The sequence below is a fragment of the Equus asinus genome, chromosome 6, assembly GCF_041296235.1.
Source record: "Equus asinus isolate D_3611 breed Donkey chromosome 6, EquAss-T2T_v2, whole genome shotgun sequence".
Classification (NCBI taxonomy): Eukaryota; Metazoa; Chordata; class Mammalia; order Perissodactyla; family Equidae; genus Equus; species Equus asinus.
Genome location: NC_091795.1, coordinates 56,066,702 through 56,088,689, shown reverse-complemented (window position 1 = coordinate 56,088,689; position 21,988 = coordinate 56,066,702). Strand labels below are relative to the sequence as shown.

The following is a 21,988-nucleotide window of genomic DNA, read 5'->3' as shown; positions in this document are numbered from 1 at the left end:
GGAAAGTTGTATTCCTATCACAAAAAAGGACTTCAAGCTAAAAAATGAATTCCTATAATATTATTCACTAGTAAAATCAAACTTAAATTGAGGAAAAAAAAGAAAAATAATTTTTAAAGGTTTGCTTCCTGCACTGACAGGCAAAAACTTAGGGCAATCAACTAATCTTGCTTTACTAGTAAGTAAGACAGAAAGTCATGAATTAAGCAAGCAATATTTACATCTGTTAATGCAATTGCACTTGTTCTTATATTTAACTCGGTTAGTCTGTATAAATGAGACTAATCTCATTTACATTTTAAGCAAGAAACTCACCACTTGGCCCACATGTCATGTAGTGGGTAACAGAATTAGGAGCTTTGTTGCTCCCTAGACCTGCTTTTTGAATTTCTGCTTTCTTGTACTTTGTCCACATCTGCAGGAGAAAAGCATTTCATGTTATTTAATCAAAGGCTAAACCATAATACAATTCATGAAGATAAACTAAAGAGCTGTTAATGTGCAGGGCAGGAGAAGGAATCCAACTCTGGGAAATTTGTTAATCTGATAGACATCTCATTACTTAAAGACTTCTTTTTACATTTTAAAAGCTATAAATAATATGCCTTCTAAGTGTCAGATAGGTTTACTTACCATGTTTATTTACTAAATGGTCATATACAGTTTTAAAGTAAAAAATAATCTTGCATGCAGCAGCAGAAACATCCACAATGAAATATTTGTATTACTAAGAAAACCAGGGCCTGAGGCATATTTTATAGGCAAATACTATACCTACTTACAGTGTTATAGCTAAAATTGCTTTGGTCAGAAGGGACCCAATGCCCAACAGCATACGTTTACAATGTCACACAAATAATAAGGGTCTCATTTCTAGAAACCTAGGCCAGGAATATGAAAGCTAATCAGTTTTGTCTAAAACTAGAGTACTGAATCTCCAAATAGTTTCTCAATCCTTTGTGAAGCTGGAGGATATTTATAGAGATGTCTTAAAGGAAAAAAATGCAGCTACTCGATCGAGTCAGAGTTGCTTCATTTTTATCTTAAAAAAAAAAACAAAAAAAATTGGGGCATCTCTGTAAGATTTCATTTATAGAAAGTATTATGTTGATTGTTTAAAGTTAGGGAAACACTGGCTTTATATGATTTCTAAGGTTCTTCCCAGTGCTAAAAATTTGATTCCAAGTGCTATGAGGAAACACAGGTTAGAAGCTAGTGTTTTGGGGGAATTTTATGACTCCATAGTTGATGATAATTTCTGGAGGAGATCTAGCCTGTATTCTCAGACAATCCTCAAGACACATGGGCACGGTATGTATCTGTCTCACAAGCACAGTGTGTATGTTCTTTTGGAAAACATGCTATACATCTAACTATAGCTGTTTGGGTTAGAAATACTTCTTTTCTGTAAGTCTAATTTTGTAAAATAATCACACAGTTTTTAATAGCACATGATTTCTCAATGTATTTTGCATAAATATTTACTATTTTAAATTTAAATTGTATGGCCAGATTTATAATATCTAAAAAGTTGAAATAGTTGTGAAATAATCTTTGACTCAATATGGAAAAGAAATAACACTAATTATTACATTTGTATCATATATGGCACCCATCTAATCTCACCCATATTTACCATTAAGTTTTATTATTAGGTTATGAAAAAATAAAAGGGACACCAAAAACATCTAAAATGTTAGAAGTGACTGTGAAACAAGTGACATTAAAATAGATTGATGTATTCATATAGAAAATAGGTAGTACTAAAAAATATGAAAATTTTCTGACTGTGTTCATTTGATTACCTGCACTAGGACCATTTTCAGCAGTAGCAAGCTATGAGAAAAGAAGTATGGTCAAAGATATAAATGGAAGGGGCCTAGCCTATGAAATGACCTTGTGTAAGTACAAGAGGAGGCTTAATTCACAGAGGATCAAATTTCATTAAGCAAAGATTCTCTATAGATTCTGTTTTCTTTGGCCCACTTAATAACAATAATATAACATGTATAAAATACTAAGTTCTTCCCCATTTAGTTACATTTTAAAACACTCCCCAGATGCCAGGTTGAGTTACTATCAGTAATATTTCAGCTGAATGCAAATAGCAAAAACACTTGAGAGACAGGGATAAGATATACTCCTCTAGAAGTAAGTGAATCAGGGTTATACGGTTTTTTGGGGATTTTTTTTGTTTTATTCTGGGAGTTAGAGATTTAAGTTTAGCTGATTTTGCTTTAAAAGTGCTATGACCACAGCAAGATAATTTTAAAGTTTATGACACTGGAGTCAGAGTTAGCAAATATTTTCTGCATCTTACATGGTTATTTTTCAGCTAAGAGTTTGTATTTATTCTTAGTTCTAAAATATCTTCTATTAAAAACATACTTGTTTGTTTAAATAGTTACAAATCCTAATTTTACATTTTATTTTATCACAATGTACTCATTTTAGAAAATTCTGTTTTAAGGACAGACATATATAATTTAATAATAAATTATGGAATTCTAGAAGTAATCTTCACCACTTTATAAACTTGCTACCCTTTTTGAACAGAAGTAAAAATGCAAATTTCCAACACATTGAGCATGAATTGGTTTATTTCTCTTTGATTCTATATAAAAAAAGAACTGGAAAAACTACTTAACTGATTTCAAGTAAAAAAGTCATCTTGAAAGAAAGATAGTACTTGAGCTCTTATATTTATCAGATAAAGAAAAGTGCAGAAAAGAAACAGAATTAATACAAATGTTCCTAGTCACTGTATAAGTCACATTTAAATTTGATGGTTTTTTTTTTAAGAATTACACTAAATTTATGAGTATTAACAATGTTTTAAATCGGAACAATTTTATAAATATGGGAAGTAGTTAATATTCTCTACATAAAGTATTAATTGAGTTATTAGCTATTTCTATGAAAATAAAACAGCAGGACAGAAGGCATAATTAAATGACAAAAGAAAATGACATCTTTTTACATATTTTCCTTACCAATACTGTACATGTGCAATATGAAGTGCACATTCTGGGGAAAAAAAAATGGAGTGAGAGGGAGGGAGGGAGAAAATGAGCCTTCTTTTTTGGAAGCAGCAAAGTAACTATGACTTGGAAATGCCTTCTTGGTAATTAGAGCATGCAACTATTTTAACATGCTTCTAGGTATCAGAGTAACAATATCAGGCAACAAGAAATGTGAAAGAGGAGCATGTATTGCTAAGGTTTTTAAAGTCATGCAGAAAATGTACAATGCACTCCATTCATGCAGGCTTTGGTGCAGTTACACATTCACATTTATACACATGCCATTATGTATACATGAACACTATGCCATAATATAAAAATAAAAATATAAACCTAGCCAAATGATACTTTTCAACAGCAGCTCTTCAAATCAGATTAGAGCAGCATAGTGCATATCAAATGACATCAGTATTATATTGTGCAGTTTTGATCATACACAACCATATTCATACCAAACAGTTTGATTATCCTCAGAAACTAACAATGCAGCTTCTGTGTCATCAGGATAGAGGCATGCTGGAGTGATAAGACTACTGCCATCTACAGAAGACTGTGGGTTATTGTTATTAAGGTTCTGATTATCAGAAAACTGTTCATTATCTTTCTGTGCAGCTTTATCCAAAGAGGTAGAAGCCTGGTCAGCTACTCTGGTGACTGGCCTGGGAGGTAACCCGCTTATGTTACTAACTAATTCTGTATTGAGGGATAAAAATGGCTGAGATGGATGAGCCACAGTAAATAACTCTATGCTCTCTTTAGCTGATATTCCAAATGCATCATCAGACACATGAATAGTGGCAAAAGTTTGGTTTTGAAACCGTGACCTTTCTGTTCTTGAGTTTCTAGCCTGAGCATAGAGAGACTCTGGCTTATCTGCAGCTAAAGCATTTTGTGCATGATAACCTACAGCATGTGTTGGACTGTGAAGTGTCTCAGAGGACCAGTGGTGTAAACGGTACTCACTAGATGCTGCAGTGATGTTGCTATCAGCAGTAGCTGGTGGTGAATCAACTGACATAGGCAGTCTACTGTCCTTGGTCAAAAAATCATGGATGCTTGTCCTTCGAGTAGTTCCTTCAGCAGTAGAGATCACACTGCTTGCACGAGGTAAAGTGGCATAAGGATTACTGTCTTTTGATTGTCGTGACAGAGAAGTTTCTTTTACTAATTTTATCTTCCCTTGAGTGCCTGCTGTAGGTTTTCCTGGAGAACTGCTGAAGTAGGTATCTTCAGTCTTTCGAGGACCAGGTCTCACAAATTGTTCAGGCTTAGTTGTCCGTCTATCAAAGAAGTCTCCTGGGGTTTTTCCACTTACTGACCTGGCCAGCCCACAACTAACTGGTTTGCTTTTTCCCAAAAAGTCAGAAGAAACAGACAAACTTTTCATTACTTCATCTAAAAGATTCTCTTGACTTGAGGACTTCATCTGTAAAAAAAATTATCAAAACAGATTAGTGAATATAGCCATGCTTTTACTCTCCTGATATATTAGACTATATGATATAAAATCACTACTATCTCTAAACTTTACTCCTTAACTTAAAAAATCGCTCTGAAGTTCAATCTTAGTAATTTAACTTGTGGTGTCCATCTAAATTAAGGTCACCAGATAAAACTAACCTGTATTGAGGTAAGCTTGTTGCTTTCTTCCAAAAATTGTTGTAGAGTAACAACTTCACTTCCAGGGGAACCAGTTTTGATCTTGTGATGTGCTCGACTCTCTAGTGTTTCAGGCATTTTGTGCTGGAGCACTGGACTTGATCTGGTCTGTCTTTTCAAGTACTGGATTGGGCTGCTACCACTGCTGGACCAAGCCTCATGATCATGAAGCAGGCTAAATTCTCCACTGCTGTGGCTTTGTGGCCTGCTTTGGATATTAACTGCACCTGCTTTTGGAGTACATGGTGTGTTAAGAGTTCAATAATAGAAATGAGACTAAAACTATGTAAGTAATAACATTTGTTGACTGGATTCCTATGAATAGCCAAACTGACTTACAACCTTTATTTAGAAAGGCTTAGTAAACCATGTTAATCTTTCATCAGTCTAACAATAGTCTACCATAGCCTGCTTTCTCATTTTTGTGAAATTGACAGATATTATAAGCTCCGCAAAGGCAAAGATTTGGCTTTCATCACCATACCTAGAGCCTAAACATACAAAGCAGGCACACAATACATTTGATGAGTAATTAAATGAATAATACATTTTTAAAAATTTAGGTTCAAATAATTATAAAACATCTCACAATTTAGAACAAAATATGATTAAATGAATTTTAAATTATTTCAGAATGTTAAAACCAAAAACTGTTTTAAATGCTAAAAATTCTAATTCTTTGCCTTTCTAATGAAGTCTTTATTCCTTACTTGAAGGCTTCTCTGTTCATCCTAAATGAATAACCTTAGAGAAAAACATTTTTATTTAAATAGCAGGCATATAAAGGAAAGTCAAATGGAGACGTGTAATTACTTAGAAAATTCCAGTAAAGATATAAAATCAAATATATAGTATTTTATTCTTTATTTAATGTCTAAATCATCTGATTGTTCCTGCTTTCCACTGTTGGTATGGTGGCCACATAACCTTAAAAGATTCACTGAGGTTGAGCAACTGTATAGAATGCAAATTACTAGTTCTGAAAGAAAGTTCCCTAAGGTTTATGCTATTCCTTAAGAGTGCTGATTCATTTTGATCAATACCAAACTGTATAGATACATTAGATATATAATATAGATATATTGAGACAAAAAATGCCACTTTCCACGATTTCTTAATCACAGAGAGTAAAGTGGGTCATGAAAGAATCTGGCTCAAGTTATGTAACATTTTATAGAAATAAGATTTTCTTAAATTTTCAAATCAGAAGAGAAACACTTCTTATTTTCAGACATTTTTCTACTAGATATAAGAACACGATTACAAAAATGAAAAAAAATTCCTCCTTGAAATCAGATTTTTCAGATCACTGCAACAAAGTCATAGCATTAATGATAAAATAAAATTACAACTGAAACAAAATGATTTTATAATACAAAAAGCAACTGAACAAATGCATTTACTATAATTGGACAATCCTGGAGTATAGAGAATAACTACTTTAACCAACTTTTATAATCTATTAAACAATTCCAGAATCTGAATAGGCAGTATATCTTTAAGAAAAAAAGGTAGTAGTGAAGGCTTCCAGACATTTACATAAAAACCTCACCTTGGAATGTATATTAAAAAATTAAGGAAAAAATATCTTGAAATAATTCTTTATATGAGCTATATGCATCCATTTGGCTCTTGTTACATACACACTTGTCTTTTCAAATTAAAAAAAATTTCCCTTTATTTCATGGATAAATTAAGCTAGAAGTATTTCAAAACACTTTCTGTAATGTGAGTTCAATGTACATGCATTATGAGAAAATTAAGGACAACCATTTTCACGACAAAGACAAAACATATGTAAAAAAAGGACCTACAGATATTTTTGAAGTATAAAGATTAAAATAAAAATGTTATCTGTGAAGATGAAAAATGGAAATCAAAATAACTGCTCCTGTTTTTACATTTGTATACATTGAAATACATTTGTATTACAATGTGAAAAGTACAAAATGTTCTAAGGAACCATGTTCCAAATGTATATGATTTGGATTTCATACTTTACCCCAGAAACTTCATCAGTTTCCCACTTCTAAATCTGGAAATGGATGGAGCAATTAATAAATTTACCTACAGCATACCTTTTACTTCATGGATTGAAGCATTATTATTGCTATTGCTAGTGGATGTTCTGCCACTATCAAGGCTGGCTGGTCTCGAAGCTAAATGAAAAAATCAGGAGACAGCGTGATAAAACTTCCAGTTGATGACACTGAACTTTACATTCTGATCACAGAATGCTTTGAGGAAGCACTCATGCATACTTTCACAGGCTGAGCATGCCCACAGAAAGTTGAATCTTATGGATCCGAGAGCAAAGGCATTTCTAGATAGTCAGTTAGACACTTCAGAACAAGACACTTCTGAAACAATAGTTGAGATTTAAAGAAAAGAAGATAAAGTGCATATTTAGATTTGGAAGCGATTTCTAGATGGATACTAGGTCTATTTTAGCTGAATAGAATGACATCCCCCCCCCACTCCCCTCCACCCTGGAAAAAAGTGCTAGTGAGGTCACTTACAACAGATCAGACAAGGAACCCTGCACATTGCAGAGATGCCATGGACAGGAGAAATATGAGCATCTGCACAGTTAATGTCCTGTATTCCTATCCGTACAAGGGAAACAATTGCACAGTTAATGCGGTCCTGTCCTACTTCCTAAAATCTTGCTTACATATGACATTCCTTTAACATGTTATCCATTTATTGTTAATAATTTAGTTTGGTAAGACAGGATTTTCTAGATAGAAATTCAAAAATGTGAAGTGCTCAACATTATAGAAAATGTAGTTTCTTAGAGTTCATCCTTTACCAAAGTAAATGTTTTTTAAATCAATGGTAAAATGTCTCTCTCATAGCTTTAACTTTATACCAAACTGGCAAAAAATTACCTTTGAGCATTGTGCAGACATACGTTATAAATGACCTTGACTAAAACAGAGACTATTTAGATGAAGCAATAACCTTAAAAGGGGCAAAAGGGAGTATTAGATTTGAAGAAATGGCAGAGGTAGGTAGGAGATGCAGGTTAGAGAAAACATGCTTGCTGGCAAGGCCACATTCACCAATTCAATGCAAGAGTCTTAGCATTCCCATTCTGTATGTAATATGTACTCTCTAAATAAAGTTCATTATCTTACCATGAACTCTTGATCCCGTACTAGAATCATCACTAATACCTTGTGGACTTATATCTTCAAAGGATGTAGTATCTACATAAAATAGTAAAATGGATATAAAAATATTTTTTAACAACAAAAAAAATCCCATCATAAAATTTTATTTACATAGACTATGAAAATTCTTTTTCAATCATGTATAATACATCTTGATTTAACATATTGCATAGACTCAACCAGAAACTGGAACTAGGAGTAAGAAACAAAATAGCTCTAATGAGACTTGACTCGCTTAGGGAAAACACCAGAAGCAATGAAACAATCTCCCTTGTGACCCTGCAAAGCAACAAGAGCCTGGGTTGTTCTACATGGTTTTCTCTGTTTGAAGTGGTAGTGTTTTTAGGTTTTTTAAAAGCTTCTATCACTCTCTCCTTTTCTCACTCTTTGCTTGATTTCCTTTTCCTTTTCTTGTTAGTTCATTAGCCGTTTATTATGAAAGGCCTAGGAAAGATTTTAGTTATTTATATGATGCTTTAAATTTCTGAAATAATTTGAAAACTCCCTCAAATCAAATCCAGATTGTTTTGATAATTATTTCAGGTTGATGCTGTCAAAAAAGTACACGTGGGAGAGTCAAATTAAAATTCCTGTTGCCAACAGTTACACCACAGTGCAAATAGCCTATACCTTTATTATTAACCAACTGCTTGGATCTGAAGCCTGTAGAAGAGTTGACAGTTGAAAAGTTGATGGCTGTAGTAGAGAAGGCCATAGCTCCCAATTCTTTTCTCCTTTTACCCGTTGAAATATCATCAGGAACCTCCAAATTCTCAGTACTACCTGTCCACTGTCCTGCTAGGACCATGGACTGCACCAGGTCATTCATGGCTGGGATGCAAATGAAAGCAAATGAATCAGCATGGTTAATGTATTTGCTCTTATTTGTATTTTGTATTATAAATGATCTGGTTTTTGTCTATGGACTAATGCAATGAATATCAAAAACTATAACCACGTGGTCACTTGAAGTATGACATGCATTCAGCTGAATGAAATGAGTAGGCCAAAGGCTGATAAATTTCTGTAAATATTTTTATCTCACCTCCACCCCCTTTAAAATTAGGTAAAGGATTTTACTCTGTACAACTGCCATGCTTTTGTGCAGTCATGTACAATATAATTACAAGCCTTCATAATGTTGTTTTGTGGTGACAAAAATGGAATGAATAAAGGGAAGATGGAGAGCAGTTCTTATACAGCATCATTATTGAAAATGACGAGTCCTTGGTCAGAGCAGGTTACTGAAGAAATTATTCATTTTATGACTCAAATAAGCATACCATTCAATAAAAACCTAAAAGAGATGATATCCAAAGTGACAGACATTTAATGTGATTATGTAATACCCATTCCACTCAAAAAAAACGAAAACCAGAGTATTATTATATAAAGAATGACAAACATTTTCAAAGATTACAGGCCATTTTATTTATTTATTTAATCTACTTCATTAAGGAAATAAATTCCTAATGCTAAAGGTTTTATTATATTTTCTTTAAGTAAATTTCTTTGGGGAAAAAAATCTCTATGGCATATAAAATTAAAGGTTTTGTTTCTGCCAACTTTTAGAAAGCACTGGAAATTTACAAGTATATTACATGTATGACTAAACATATGCATGTATATGTATCAGTGAACATACATATAATGCAAATTCAGTGCCAGTTTTGAAAAAAATATTCTTCCAGCTCCTTGTATTAGAGGAAGACTGCACTTTTCAAAATAAGAAAAACAGTCCAGAGAAAGGTTAGTAAAAAATTAGTAATGGAAGCCAGTGGAGTCATTTGAAAGAAGCTGAACTGTCATAAAGTCTTACACATGGAACGACGGTAGCAGGCCTTCATTTTGTCTTTATCCTTCGGTCTGTTCCTCAAAAAGGGCAGTCTTTTCAGTGCAACCACTTTAATGTCAGAGCATGAGGAAAAACAGAAACAGAAAAATGAAAGAAAAAAGGGAGAAGAACAGATGGGAGTTAAATGTTGAAATTAAGGACAGAAATGAATGTCTGAGTTTCAGCTATGTATGCTATACTAAAGCTATTCTCGTGCTGCTGAGTGATAATGAAATATGAAATATGTACTTTGATACTTTAAAATACTTGAAAAAGCACTGAAGACAATGATGAGGAACATATACTTTGAAAGCTTGGACTGGCTAAAGTCCTATAAACACAGAACTGATTAGAATTACTTCTGGAAGGAACCATTTTCCTAGTTAAGTAGTAAAGGTATACCTTTAAGATTAGGGCTATTGCTGGGTCTCAGAGTATACATCATGAAAATGTACAAGGTTTTTCAATCCTTTATTTTCTTTAACGTTTTAAATTATAAGGCTCTATTTCAGAAAAAAATACTGTAGGAAAATGTATATCCTACAAGAGCATTTTAGAAATATACATCAACAAAAACTAGGGTGCCCAGGAGATGTTTAAAACAATCTAGAGAAACTTTTAAAACTTTCATTATTTTCATAATCTTTAATAAAGAAAATAGGAAATTACTTCTTGGTTTAAACTGAATTCTGGTGAATTATTTAGCAGTACCATGGAATTATACACTCTTTTGAGAAAAGTCTTTCAGAAGATGACATGAGCAATAATATTAATTTCATATTGCAAAGGCTGGCGGGGAAAAAGAAAAAAAAGTATTTTGACAGTAATAGGAAGTGCTCGCATGAAGCTCTGATGAGGCATTCTAAAGCAAGCAAAAATGACAGAAAAATATGTGTGTATAACATTTTTAGATATTTTGAAGGGCTTTTGGGGTGAGTTTATTAAAAAAAATCAAAGGTTGCACTGTGCAAAAAAAATCTGTGAATGAAAATTGGGGTTATAACTACAGTAGGAGTCATTAGCATAAAAATAAAACGTTTGTTCACTAGAGTAACTAACATCTTTAAGCTATATTTTAATAAGATTTGAATATAAAAAATTGTTACACCTTTCTGGAACTGCAATTTAGCAGCTAGTGAAACAACCTGCATAAAGATTTAAAAGCATATTGTACACAGCCTTAACTACGCTCTCTTTCAGAGTTTGCCATCATCTTGTAAATAAGCAAAGCTTTTTTTTTTTTGGCAAACTGACAAGTATCATTCATTAAGGAGAAGGCAGTGGACGTACAGCTTTTTAACTTATTTGATTGCTATTAGGAATAGTCACAATTCATTTTAGCTTTTAATTTGACCTATTTCTTTTCTAGGTTGGTAAACACAGCTGTTTTCAATGATTAAAAAGAAACGAACTGAAAGCAATGTAAAAATGGACACTTAGCTAAAACAAAGCTGAGTGGTTGCAGCATGCACACGTTGTCTTGTTTAGATACTTTTTCTGTTTTCAACTGTTTTCCAAAGACTGCTTTACTGACAGACACTCTTCCAAAATGGAGAGGATAAAAGGAATCTTAAATTTGCCAGTGAAGGAATATGATCCTTCTTATAGCAATTAGTTTGTAGATACACAATGTTTTTTTCCCAAACTGTACTGAAATTAAGGGAACGTTAGCATTGTTGGGTTTTGTGTTTATTTAAAAAATTCTAAAAGTGAACAACTGCAGGAAAAGAGAATATTACTTCTGATTTTTATTCTAGATGTTTCAGCAGAGTATGAATGTCAGATTTATATTTAAAACAAACAAGATGACCTTAAAAAAGACTTGTCATGCCTCTCTTGTGTATGTTCTAATATTTGAATTGAAATATCTTCCTTTAATTAAAAAAATTAAGTATACTCATTACCATTTCTCATTTATTAAGATGTCAGATATTTTACGTCTAAAAGTAGCAGATAAAATTGAATTATCTGGCATCTTTTTAAAGAAAACTTGATGATTTCTATAACAATGCTCAGAGGTTTCATTTAGATTTGGCTGACATGACTAGACAGCAAAAGACCCAGGTAACAAAAATATTATGTGGGGATACAGAATTAAACCACTTTCTTGAGACTTATGTATACACACACACATCCCCCATATGTATATGTACATATGTGTGTGCATGATGTATTTTGTTGCTTATGGATCCCAGTTTTTAGAATAATTGCATATTCTGAAATAGATATGCATATATATTGCATTCTGAAATATACCCTGTAATGAATGTCTAATCCCCTATGCCCTAAAATATTGTCTTTTCAAAGATAATTCTCCTGAGGCCAAAACACTGCCTATAGTTTTCTGAGTGTTTTGAGGTGCCCATATGGAGAGTCTAACCGTGGTGGAAGCAGTAGCCATTTTTGAAATTTACTTCAAAAGAATAGTAATGAAATATGTATATATATATAATACACATAATATATATTTATATAAATATGTAAATTTATAAATGTATATTTTTAAATTTAGTGACTTTGGTGATAGTGTGAATGGATTCAAAGTATCCTATTTATAAATTTTATAAGAACATTGATAGCAGTCAACTTCTTAGACAGCTTCAAAGGACATAGCATTGAATTCTTTGTCTCAAAATTCACTTCTTTAGGCTTTTACTTTGCTCTTGTTTAGCTAAGCACACTAATAATGAAATAAAGAGATTATGAACTGTATAGGGCATGTTATTATGTGTACCTCCATATCTGTAATTTAAAAGTTAAATCACAAGTTTATACACAAACTTATATCTTCACATCTATTTTGTTTTAATTGATCCTTTACCAAGCAATCCCTCAATAATTTTCATAATGTTCAATTATTCCTAATTTGTTGAATAACATTCTCTCAAATTCACACCTATTTATCTTTGCTTCCTCCCAATGTAACTTTGCTCCAATTTGACACCATCGAAGTATATAAATATAAAACCTCATTATAAAATGCCTTATTATACTATTTAGTTATAAATAATTATGAAAATGAGCTCTTATAAATATTTCTCACTTGCTCCTCATAATCACCCTGTGAAGTATGATATAAAGGTAAAAGGCTTGCTCATATTAACAGAACTAGCAAGTGGCAGAGGTATTCTGGCTCTTATTTCAATGGTGCTTCTGCACTGTTTTATCTCCCTGGCCAAGTTATGATATCTCTGTGTATGGTATATCTCTAAACACATAATACAGAAAATCAGATGATTATGCATTACCACAGGATGCAATGAATTTTATAATCATATGGAGTTATTAAGAGCTGCATTCATCAGACTATTACCCCAAAGGACAGTTGAAGTTATTTAAAACAAATCTTTAGAAAGGATTCTAAATCAAACTAGAGATCACACGTTTAAAGAGTTTAAGCACTCACTGCTGCTTTTCTTGGTTCCCAGAGTTTGGCCATCTTCTAAAGAGTTTGAACCTACTGAAGAACTATCTTGACTATCTTGATGGGGGAGTTGAAGAAATCCTTCACTGGAGTCTGAGCGGGTAGGTGTTAATGTTAGAGATTTCTGACGTTCCCGATTAATATCTTTCTTAGACTTTATCAATTTTCTCATTTTTAGAGTAATCCAGTTGCCTCTCCTAATAGAATAATTTAAAAAATTCTTATCAGTGTAAAATTCAACATACACATTCTTCACAAAATTAGAAGTCTTAATATAACTTTCCTTTTTCAAAATAAAAATGAATAAAATTTGGTTAATAGTACCTTCTAGGAGGAGATGGGTCATAAAATTTATATTGATCCATAATTTTCTCTTCTAATTTCTCCTTTTGTCGTCTTAATTCATTTAACTTATCACTATAAGAATAAAAATTATGTTTTAGGACATACATATTTTGTACAGTTATGAATGATACTAAATTATTTTGTGACTATGATCTAAGTTCTCCCCAAAACATAAACAAATCCAGATATCATAGTTGACAACTAAGAATTTATTAGGTTAGTAACAATTATTAGGTTTCTAAGTTTCTTCTTTTCTTTAAATTTACCACTTACTTAAATAAAAGTATATAGGATTTAAAGTTTTAATTTTTCAACAGGATTTATTTGAAGAAAATTTTCCATAGTATAATCTCATCAAGACAAAGGAATTTTCTGAACATCTTTTTACAGAGATTAAACATTATATCAACATTGACTTTTCTCCTATTTTTGGATCTTTAGTATTGCAAATCAATTTTGGAATGAAGGGTAATTTATTATGATTTATATAGGCAAAAATTAACATGTTGGGGGCCTTCCTGGTGGCACAGAGGTTAAGTTCAGTGTGCTCCGCTTCCGTGGCCCAGGGTTCATGGGTTTGGATCCCGGGCACAGACCCATACCATTCATCAAGCCATGCGATGGTGGCACCCCACATACAAAATAGAGGAAGATCAGTACAGATGTTAACTCAGGGCCACTCTTCTTCAAGCAAAAAGAAGAGAAAGATTGGCAACAGATGTTAGCTCAAGGCCAATCTTCCTCACCAAAAAATAAAATAAAATAAAATATTGGATAGTTTACAATTACAAGTATAATAAACAATCTTGCAACCACATCTTGATGCAACCAAATTTTTTCCTTTATGGCAGAATTATTTAGGCTTAATTTACTAGTAGAGAATTATTTCCTGCCTCCAGCAATGCATGAATATACTAGTTTCACCACATCTTAGTCTCATTTTTATGTTCTTGGTATTACAGTCATTTATCGCTTAACTATGGGGACACATTCTGAAATATGCCTCATTAGGTGATTTCAATGTTGTGCAAACATCATAGAGTGCACTTACACAAACCTAGATGGTATAGCCTACTACACACTTAGGCTATATGGTATAATCTTCCAGGACCATTGTTGTATATGCAGTCTGTTGTTGACCAAAATGGCATTATGTGGTGCATCATTGCATATGTTATATAGGAAACATCAAAGATCACAGACCAAAGTAAAATGATCTCTCTAAAAAAATGTAATGCCAAAGAATACTTACTCAACAGACATTTAGTGATTATTTACAATGAGGAAGGCATGAGGTGTATATAAAGATGAATAATAAGTAGCCTAGCTTTGCTTATAATATAGTAGGAGAGGGGCCAGCCCCATGGCCAAGTGGTTAAGTTCACGCGCTCTGCCGGGGTTTCGCCAGTTCGAATCTTGGGCGCGGACATGGCACGGCTCATCAAGCAATGCTGAGACAGCATCCCACATGCCACAACTAGAAGGACCCACAACTAAAAATACACAACTATGTACCCGGAGGCTTTGGGACAAAAAGGAAAAATAAAATCTTTAAAAATATATATATAGTAGGAGAAAGAAGATATATATAAATGACTATTATAATTCGAGGCAGTAGTGATGTCAAAATAAAATTACTGTGGAAGTACAATAGGAACTTATAAAAGGGAAAATATTTCCCTCTCGGATGAAAGCCTAATGAAGAAAAGAAAGCCTAATGAAGAAAAAAGCCATATTAGATAGACAGAAAAGGAAAGATAAGAATGCTAAATTAAGCAGTTCAGCTGAGGGGAAGAAGTGAGGGGAGTTTCAGGTTTAGATTTTGTCCAATAGGAAATCAGAAGTATTGGAGGTTTCATTACAAAGTGACTTTATGCAAACTTTGCTTTAGGTACCTTAACTGAGTGATGGAACAGGATATATCAGAAAGTATGGAGGTAAAGAAGGCATTCAGGACGGTAATGGGGTAGTCTATTAAGACTGAATTAGGGTAGTGGGAACTACAAGGAACTGACTTGAGAGATTCTATGGAAGAAGATACTTTGTGAACAGACGTTGTCAACACTTATACCACAGTGCCAATAGCAGATGACCTATACCTCCCAATTCTTTTCTCTTTTTACCTGTTGAAATATATGAGGAACCTCCAAATTCTCAGTCCTAGCTGTTCACTGTCACTCTTGTTAGGACCATGTGACAGAAGCATTCAGCTAGAAATGTGTGACATGTAAGATGGATATTTTTAATTTAAATTCAAAAAGTCAGAATAGACACTAATATTTGTAAGTCAACTATATAGATACAATCACGGAAACCTTGGAAATGGAGTATTCACCAAGGATCAGAATTTAAGATAAAGCTTTGGGTAATAATGCCTCTGCTTAAGGGAAAGGAACTTCAAATGCCAACAGCTTTACATACACTCACTGCTTCTTACGCTAAAATACCTCTTAAAGCAGAGAGTAAAGGCATACATACTCCTGAAAGGACTGAAGGTGCAGTCCAAAGTGGCCAGCGCAAATGTAAAATTTCTTTGAAGTTTGCATTTATCTTAAAAGTTCATGAAAACTCTGCCTTTTGCTCCATGATATCCCTGTGTATTAATATAAAACTGTTCCTTGCCCCAAATTTTATATTAAAATTGATGCTTCAAAAATGTATGATGTATCCTGGTTTCATATGTGCTCACCATCATGTACATCATGTCTGAAAGGCACAGACATGTTATTTCATTTAATCCTTAGGATAATCCTGGGAGCAGGTATTATATCTCTATCTTAGAGAAAAAGAAACCAGTGATCAAAGAAATGAAATAACTTGTCTAGGGTCACATAGAAAGTGACTGGAAGAATTTGAATTTGAATTAGGAGCTGTCTGATTTCAACATCTGTGCCATTTCTGTTATACTATGGTGCTTGTCATTTAGGGAACAAAGGAAAGAGAATAATTTAGTAAAGGTGAATCCATGGTGTAATACAAAGACTACCCACCGAGCAGTCTAGGCCCAAATGCTTGATTTTTACCAGATTCCTCCACTCTCAACAGAGACACAATTTACCAATAATTTTAAGCCCGGTCAATTCTCTCTCACACATCTTTCTTGTGTATGGTCTCAACTGCCACTGCTTGTGAATTATTTCTGCTAAATTACTCTAACTGCCTTCTTAAAATGTAATCCTTGTCTCTGTTTTCAGAACCTCCAATCCATCCTCTAAAATGTCATTAGTGGCTTTAAAAAAAAATGTAAATCCAATCATATTACTCCCCTGCTCAAATATTTCAGCAACTCCTTTTATGGCATAGAAAACCCTTTGTGAAGTGGCTCCTGAGGATTTAGTCAGTTCTCTGCTGCTCCTCCTTCCTCAATTTTGCTCCAGCATGAAGAATTAATCTTTAGATCCTATGCCATAACACACTTTCATCACACCGCCATGTTTTTGTGTTTGCTGCTCTCTTGGCCTGGTATGTTTCCTCAGGTGAACTCCTATTGAATCTTTAAGTCTCAGCTCAAGCAATCATCTTTGGAAAGTCCACCTTGCCTCTCCCAGACTAAGGTACTCCTTCTCCTATATGTGCTATATTTCTACGGCTTCCTACACATACCTTCATTATAGGAATTATTTATATTTCTCACTTTATATTACTTTTTTCTTAAGTGCAGGACCCATGTGTTTTCATGTTAATATTTCTGGTTATTAGCATAGTTCCTGGAACATAAGCATTCAAAAAATATATGTTGAAATAATAATGGTAAAAAGCAAGAAAAATTAGCATTGAGTATTCTCTGCCACCAAGTATGGCAATGATAAAATCATGAGTAATATTTCAGAGTGCAAAATTATTTGGTACCTACATGTATTGTCTTTGTTCAACATGAAAAAGATCCTTGCTTTCCATATTCTGCTCCAATAGTGTTCTGTTCTGTAGCATTAATGTCTGAATTTGATCTAGTAGATGCCGATTTTCTTCTTCTAAATTTCCTTTAAGTTGGCTTAGCAACTGTTTAAACACAAACTTTTTTTTAAATATCAACATTTACATTTAACATAAATAATCCAAAACATCTGAAAAATATGAAGTACTTCACAAAGACTTAAGTCTTCTGCTATTTGAATAAGTAGATGGTTGAACTTTGATTAGAATATGAGTGATTATTTTAGTAATAATGACAGCTACAGCACAGGGTTATGTGCTGTTCATACATATTTTCTTGATTCTCATAAACACTGGATTTAACATATAATAAATTATCTAGTGCCCCAAACACTGCTTTCTTCAAAACTATTTAACTTACAGTCTGAAAGTTAGATTCAAATCTCCGGCCTTCTGTTTAAGTAGCTATGAAATGCTGGACAAGTTAGTTAATTCTCTGAGGATCAATGACCTCATCTATAAAATGAGGATAGTAACCCCCACACCCCCCACCCAAGACTGTTGCAAGGATTAAATAATATATGTAAATAAAGGACCTCGTGTCATGCCTATGGCACACAGTAGGTACTTAATATACCTCATTCTTCCCCCAACTACTGTTTCCAAGGAACCTTAAAAGTTTGTATATAGTTTTTGTGGCTTGATTAAGGGAGTCAGGTAACCGTATCAATGGTTGGTATTACTAGCTGATATTACTGGGCTACCAGCAGCAGTGGACTGCTTTTTCTCTGAGGTTAGTAGAAATTGGAAATATGCCTTAGTTAGGCCAGAGGCTTGAGTACAAGTCAGAAAGCCCAAAGTAGTCATTTTCAAAATTTAGCATCACTTGTAGAATATATTTTTAAATGTAGATTTCTGGGTCCTAGCATTCAAATTCAGCAGGTCTGAAGTAGAGCCCAGAGATCTGCATTAAAATAAAAAGTCAAGAATAAGCCTGCCTCCAAAAAAAGGGGAAACAAACATTTTGAAAATTCTCAAAAGGTACATAGAAAAGCAGATAGTATAATACTGTGAATACCCATATACAGCCATCTAGATGTAACTACTGTCAATATTGTGCTATGTTTGTTTTATTTATCTATATATTAAACTGAAATGTAACATATGTGGCAGATTCACTGCAAAACTGAATGCAGTTCTCCTCCTCTCTGTATCTACACATCCTCTTGCAATGTGACTTCTCACTCTTCCCATTAAGAAGTAGAATCTATTTCCCCTCTTGTTGAAGTTGGAATGCCTTTGGAGAAGGAGGAGGAAAGTGATTGTGTGACAGTTCCAAGCCTAGGCCTTTCACACATGTGTCAAACCAGCACCCAGATCAAGAAACAGCACATTAATTGTATTCCAGAAACACTCTGCTCTTTTCAATCACCATCCCTTCCCACAAAGATTAACTACTATCCTGACCTCTTCTACTATGGATTCATTTTTCCACTCCCTCCAAATCATCTTATTACATGACTTAGCCCCTAGCCAAGGGTTTACAGTTGACTCGAGTTGGCACAACCAGCTATGGATAAGTAGGTACCTAGGGCCCTTTCTGGTCTCTCCTAAGCAGCCTTCCAGACCACCAGTGACAATGTGGGACCTTATGAAGACTCACTATGACTGGCTGTCTAATTCCTCAGATCTTCCAGTTAAATTTCTGATTAGTTTGCTGGTCTGTTACCCACCCCAACCAATATCCCAACCTCAGGCCATCTGAGAGGTGGCCTTTAACAACCCTCCCAGGCATAGGACTTTTCTGTGCTCTGTTCAAATCAAATCAGTCCCTTCCAGTAGCAAAGCTGCTGGTTTTCTTGGCTTATTCTGCACCCTGGCAGAACTACCAGATACTGGAAGTGGGAAAGGGGGAGAAGAATGGGAATGGGAAGAGTTATAGATAAAATGCTTCAGACAACCAATGTTCCTACCTAAAGTTGATTAGTTTTTTAATAAATGCTTCTCAATTTGTTGTATGCTTTTGCTTGAGTTCCAGATTTCCAAAATGGTTGTTTTTGATGGTTTTGTTCAACTTTATTGTTTCTTGGGGAGCTGATTTGTCATGTTCCTCACTCTACCATTCTGTAAATCCATTACCTCAATTATATTTTATTTAGACTTTTATAAATCATTGGCAGAATGAATGTTCGATACTTTCTGAGCTTCATTGGATAATTAAATGTATATGATTTCAAACCAGTTTTTCTTTCTACTGGTTTATAATTTCAGACAAAAAAGCTTTTAGGTATTACTTTTCTGATACCGTCTATTCCTAATTTCATTTAAGGGTTTGCTTAAGTGCTGGTTTCCTAAAAGTTCCGTGAAATTCAGCTGTTCAGCTATATTCAAACTTTAATGATTTAGGTACCAACCACAAAACTTAAGGATTATCTAAGGCTATCAGTATCCTTTTTATATTTCAAAACTATTAACACTTATCATGCCATCATAGCGAGAGGCATGGAATTAACAGAATTGTATACATAAGGCAGATATAATTTCTGCTCAAAATCCTCCAATGGCATACCCATTTTACTCAGAATAAAAGTCAAAATTTTTTTACACTCACCTAAAAGGCAACATATCTGGCCCAAGCACATCTTTGATCTCATCTCCTACTACTCTCTCCTTTGCTCATTCCACTCCAGTCACACTGGCTTCCTCTGTTCCTCAAACACACCAGGATTCCCCTGGCCATAGGGGCATTGCTTTGGCTGTTTGCCTGGAATGTTCTTTCCCTTGATATCCACACAGTAGTACCCTAATCTCCTTCTCAAATCTTTGTTCAGTGATTCCTAACTAAAATTTCAATCTACACTCCCTCATCCACCCTGGCAGTCCTTATCCCTCTTTACCCTACTCCATTTTTACTTGCACATAACTTATCATCTTGTAACATACCATATGTCGCAGACTAATTTTCAAAATGGTTACGGCAGTATTTCCAGTCCATGTGTTCTTCTAGAATCTTGCCATTCTCCATCAAGAGGCTGAGTCTATTTCTCTTCCCCTTGAACCTGGAAGGGACTTTGACTGCCTCAATGAATAGAATGTAGGGGAAATGATGCTGTATGACTTTTGAGGCTTGATCATAAAATCAGAGATGGCTTCTGTCTGCTTCTCACCATGTTGTGAAAAAGCCCAAACCAATCCATGGGGAGACCACGTGGAGAGGAAACTGATGCCTCCAGCTGATAGCCAGCATCAACCAGCAAATACGCACTCAACCTTCCAATCTTCCCACTGAGGGCCCAGCTGCAAGTGGATCAGAGATAAACTGGCCCCACTGTACCTGTCCAAATTCCAACCCACAGAATCTGTGAGCACAATAAATGGTTGTTTTATACCACTAAGTTTTGGGGTAATTTGCTACGTAGCCATATGTAACACAACACTGAAACACTACATATTTCACTTGCTTATTATGTTTATTGTCTGTTTCCTTCCACCAGAATATAAACTCCATAATGGGAGAGATTCTTACCTTTTTGTTTTACTAGTACATGCCAGGTGGTCAGTAAACATTTTTTCACTAAACAAGGACACAATTTTACAATTTTCAAAGTATTTGCACATACAAGTTTAAACTAATGGTAAAAAATGTTCAAATTAATGATAAAGGAAGTTTTTCTGAATTACTTGTTAATTTCAATTATCCCTCACCAATTCTTTTAGAAATACCTCACTAATTATATACTGCTATTGTCATTACAATATAATCGTTTATTTTTTCACCATGTCTTGATGCCTGAAGAAGGAAATAGTGATTAAACTTGTTAAAGCTCACCTCACACTGGTTATTTAGCTTGGTGGATGTGATGTCCAACTGCTGGTACTGTTCCTTTAGCTTTGAAAATTCAGCTTCTAATCTTGTTTGTTCCAGTTTGGAATTATTTAGAAGACTTTTTAAGTTTTTATGGTCAGTTTGTAAAACTTCAGTCTCTTTTAAAAGCTGATTATATGTATGATTCAGCCTATAATTAGAAATCATACAAAATTAGATTCTCTTAATAGCTTTCATTGTAATTTACACAGTGTGAAATGCTGTAAATCACATTCAGACATACTTAGAGAATATAAAAGATTCTTTTGCCAGTTACTAAACTTATGAAGAATCAGTTTCTAGTTTGTAAAAACTAGATTAAAAAAAAGTTGAGTACTTTTCCCTTGAAAAGAAATCCTTAGGCATTTAAACACATTGAAGATGTAAAGACACTCATAATTTTATCAGACAAAATTTAAAGTATGAATAAGAAAATATTTAGATTAAAGAATAAAAAAAATTACCAATCCAGTTTTGATTTCATAGAGAATTCAAAGATTCTAAAATTCAACATGAAAATTCAAGAAAGATCAGATGGAGAGAATTAATCAATCTAGTGTGAGATATGATAGTCTATCACTCTGGTGCCAGATAACTGAATATACAGGCTTAAACCAAAATTTTAGTTATTGAGATTTCTGCAGTTGTGGCAAATTATTTGTATTTATGCAGTTCCCAATTATTAATGATAAAGTTTGGATTTTCTGTAAAAATCAAAGTATAGCCTTTTCTGTTTCTTTCCACTATTATACCTTCAGACCAAGGTCTATGATCTCCAAGAGCAGAGAT

The 21,988-nt window shown here is 33.8% G+C and overlaps 1 protein-coding gene across 16 annotated transcripts in view; it reads right to left on the bottom strand.

Moving 5' to 3' along the window:
• The window catches only part of CCDC88A (coiled-coil domain containing 88A), a 123,488-nt gene that overhangs the window by 8,115 nt on the left and 93,385 nt on the right, over positions 1-21,988 (bottom strand). For 3 of the 16 annotated variants that reach the window (XM_070512084.1, XM_014843014.3, XM_044772456.2), the window contains exons 22-32: positions 21,164-21,350; positions 17,315-17,460; positions 13,441-13,533; positions 13,099-13,313; positions 9,678-9,761; positions 8,489-8,689; positions 7,823-7,894; positions 6,761-6,841; positions 4,644-4,912; positions 3,987-4,449; positions 316-415 (exon numbers count right to left, since the gene is read on the bottom strand). In XM_070512084.1, coding sequence (XP_070368185.1) covers positions 351-415; positions 3,987-4,449; positions 4,644-4,912; positions 6,761-6,841; positions 7,823-7,894; positions 8,489-8,689; positions 9,678-9,761; positions 13,099-13,313; positions 13,441-13,533; positions 17,315-17,460; positions 21,164-21,350 — 1,876 coding nt within the window. In that variant the 3' untranslated portion in view covers positions 316-350. Of the gene's footprint in view, positions 1-315; positions 416-2,203; positions 4,450-4,643; positions 4,913-6,760; positions 6,842-7,095; positions 7,289-7,822; positions 7,895-8,488; positions 8,690-9,677; positions 9,762-13,098; positions 13,314-13,440; positions 13,534-17,314; positions 17,461-21,163; positions 21,351-21,988 lie in introns of those variants that run through there. The other 13 variants (XM_070512085.1, XM_014843016.3, XM_014843009.3 and 10 more) reach the window with 11 other exon arrangements.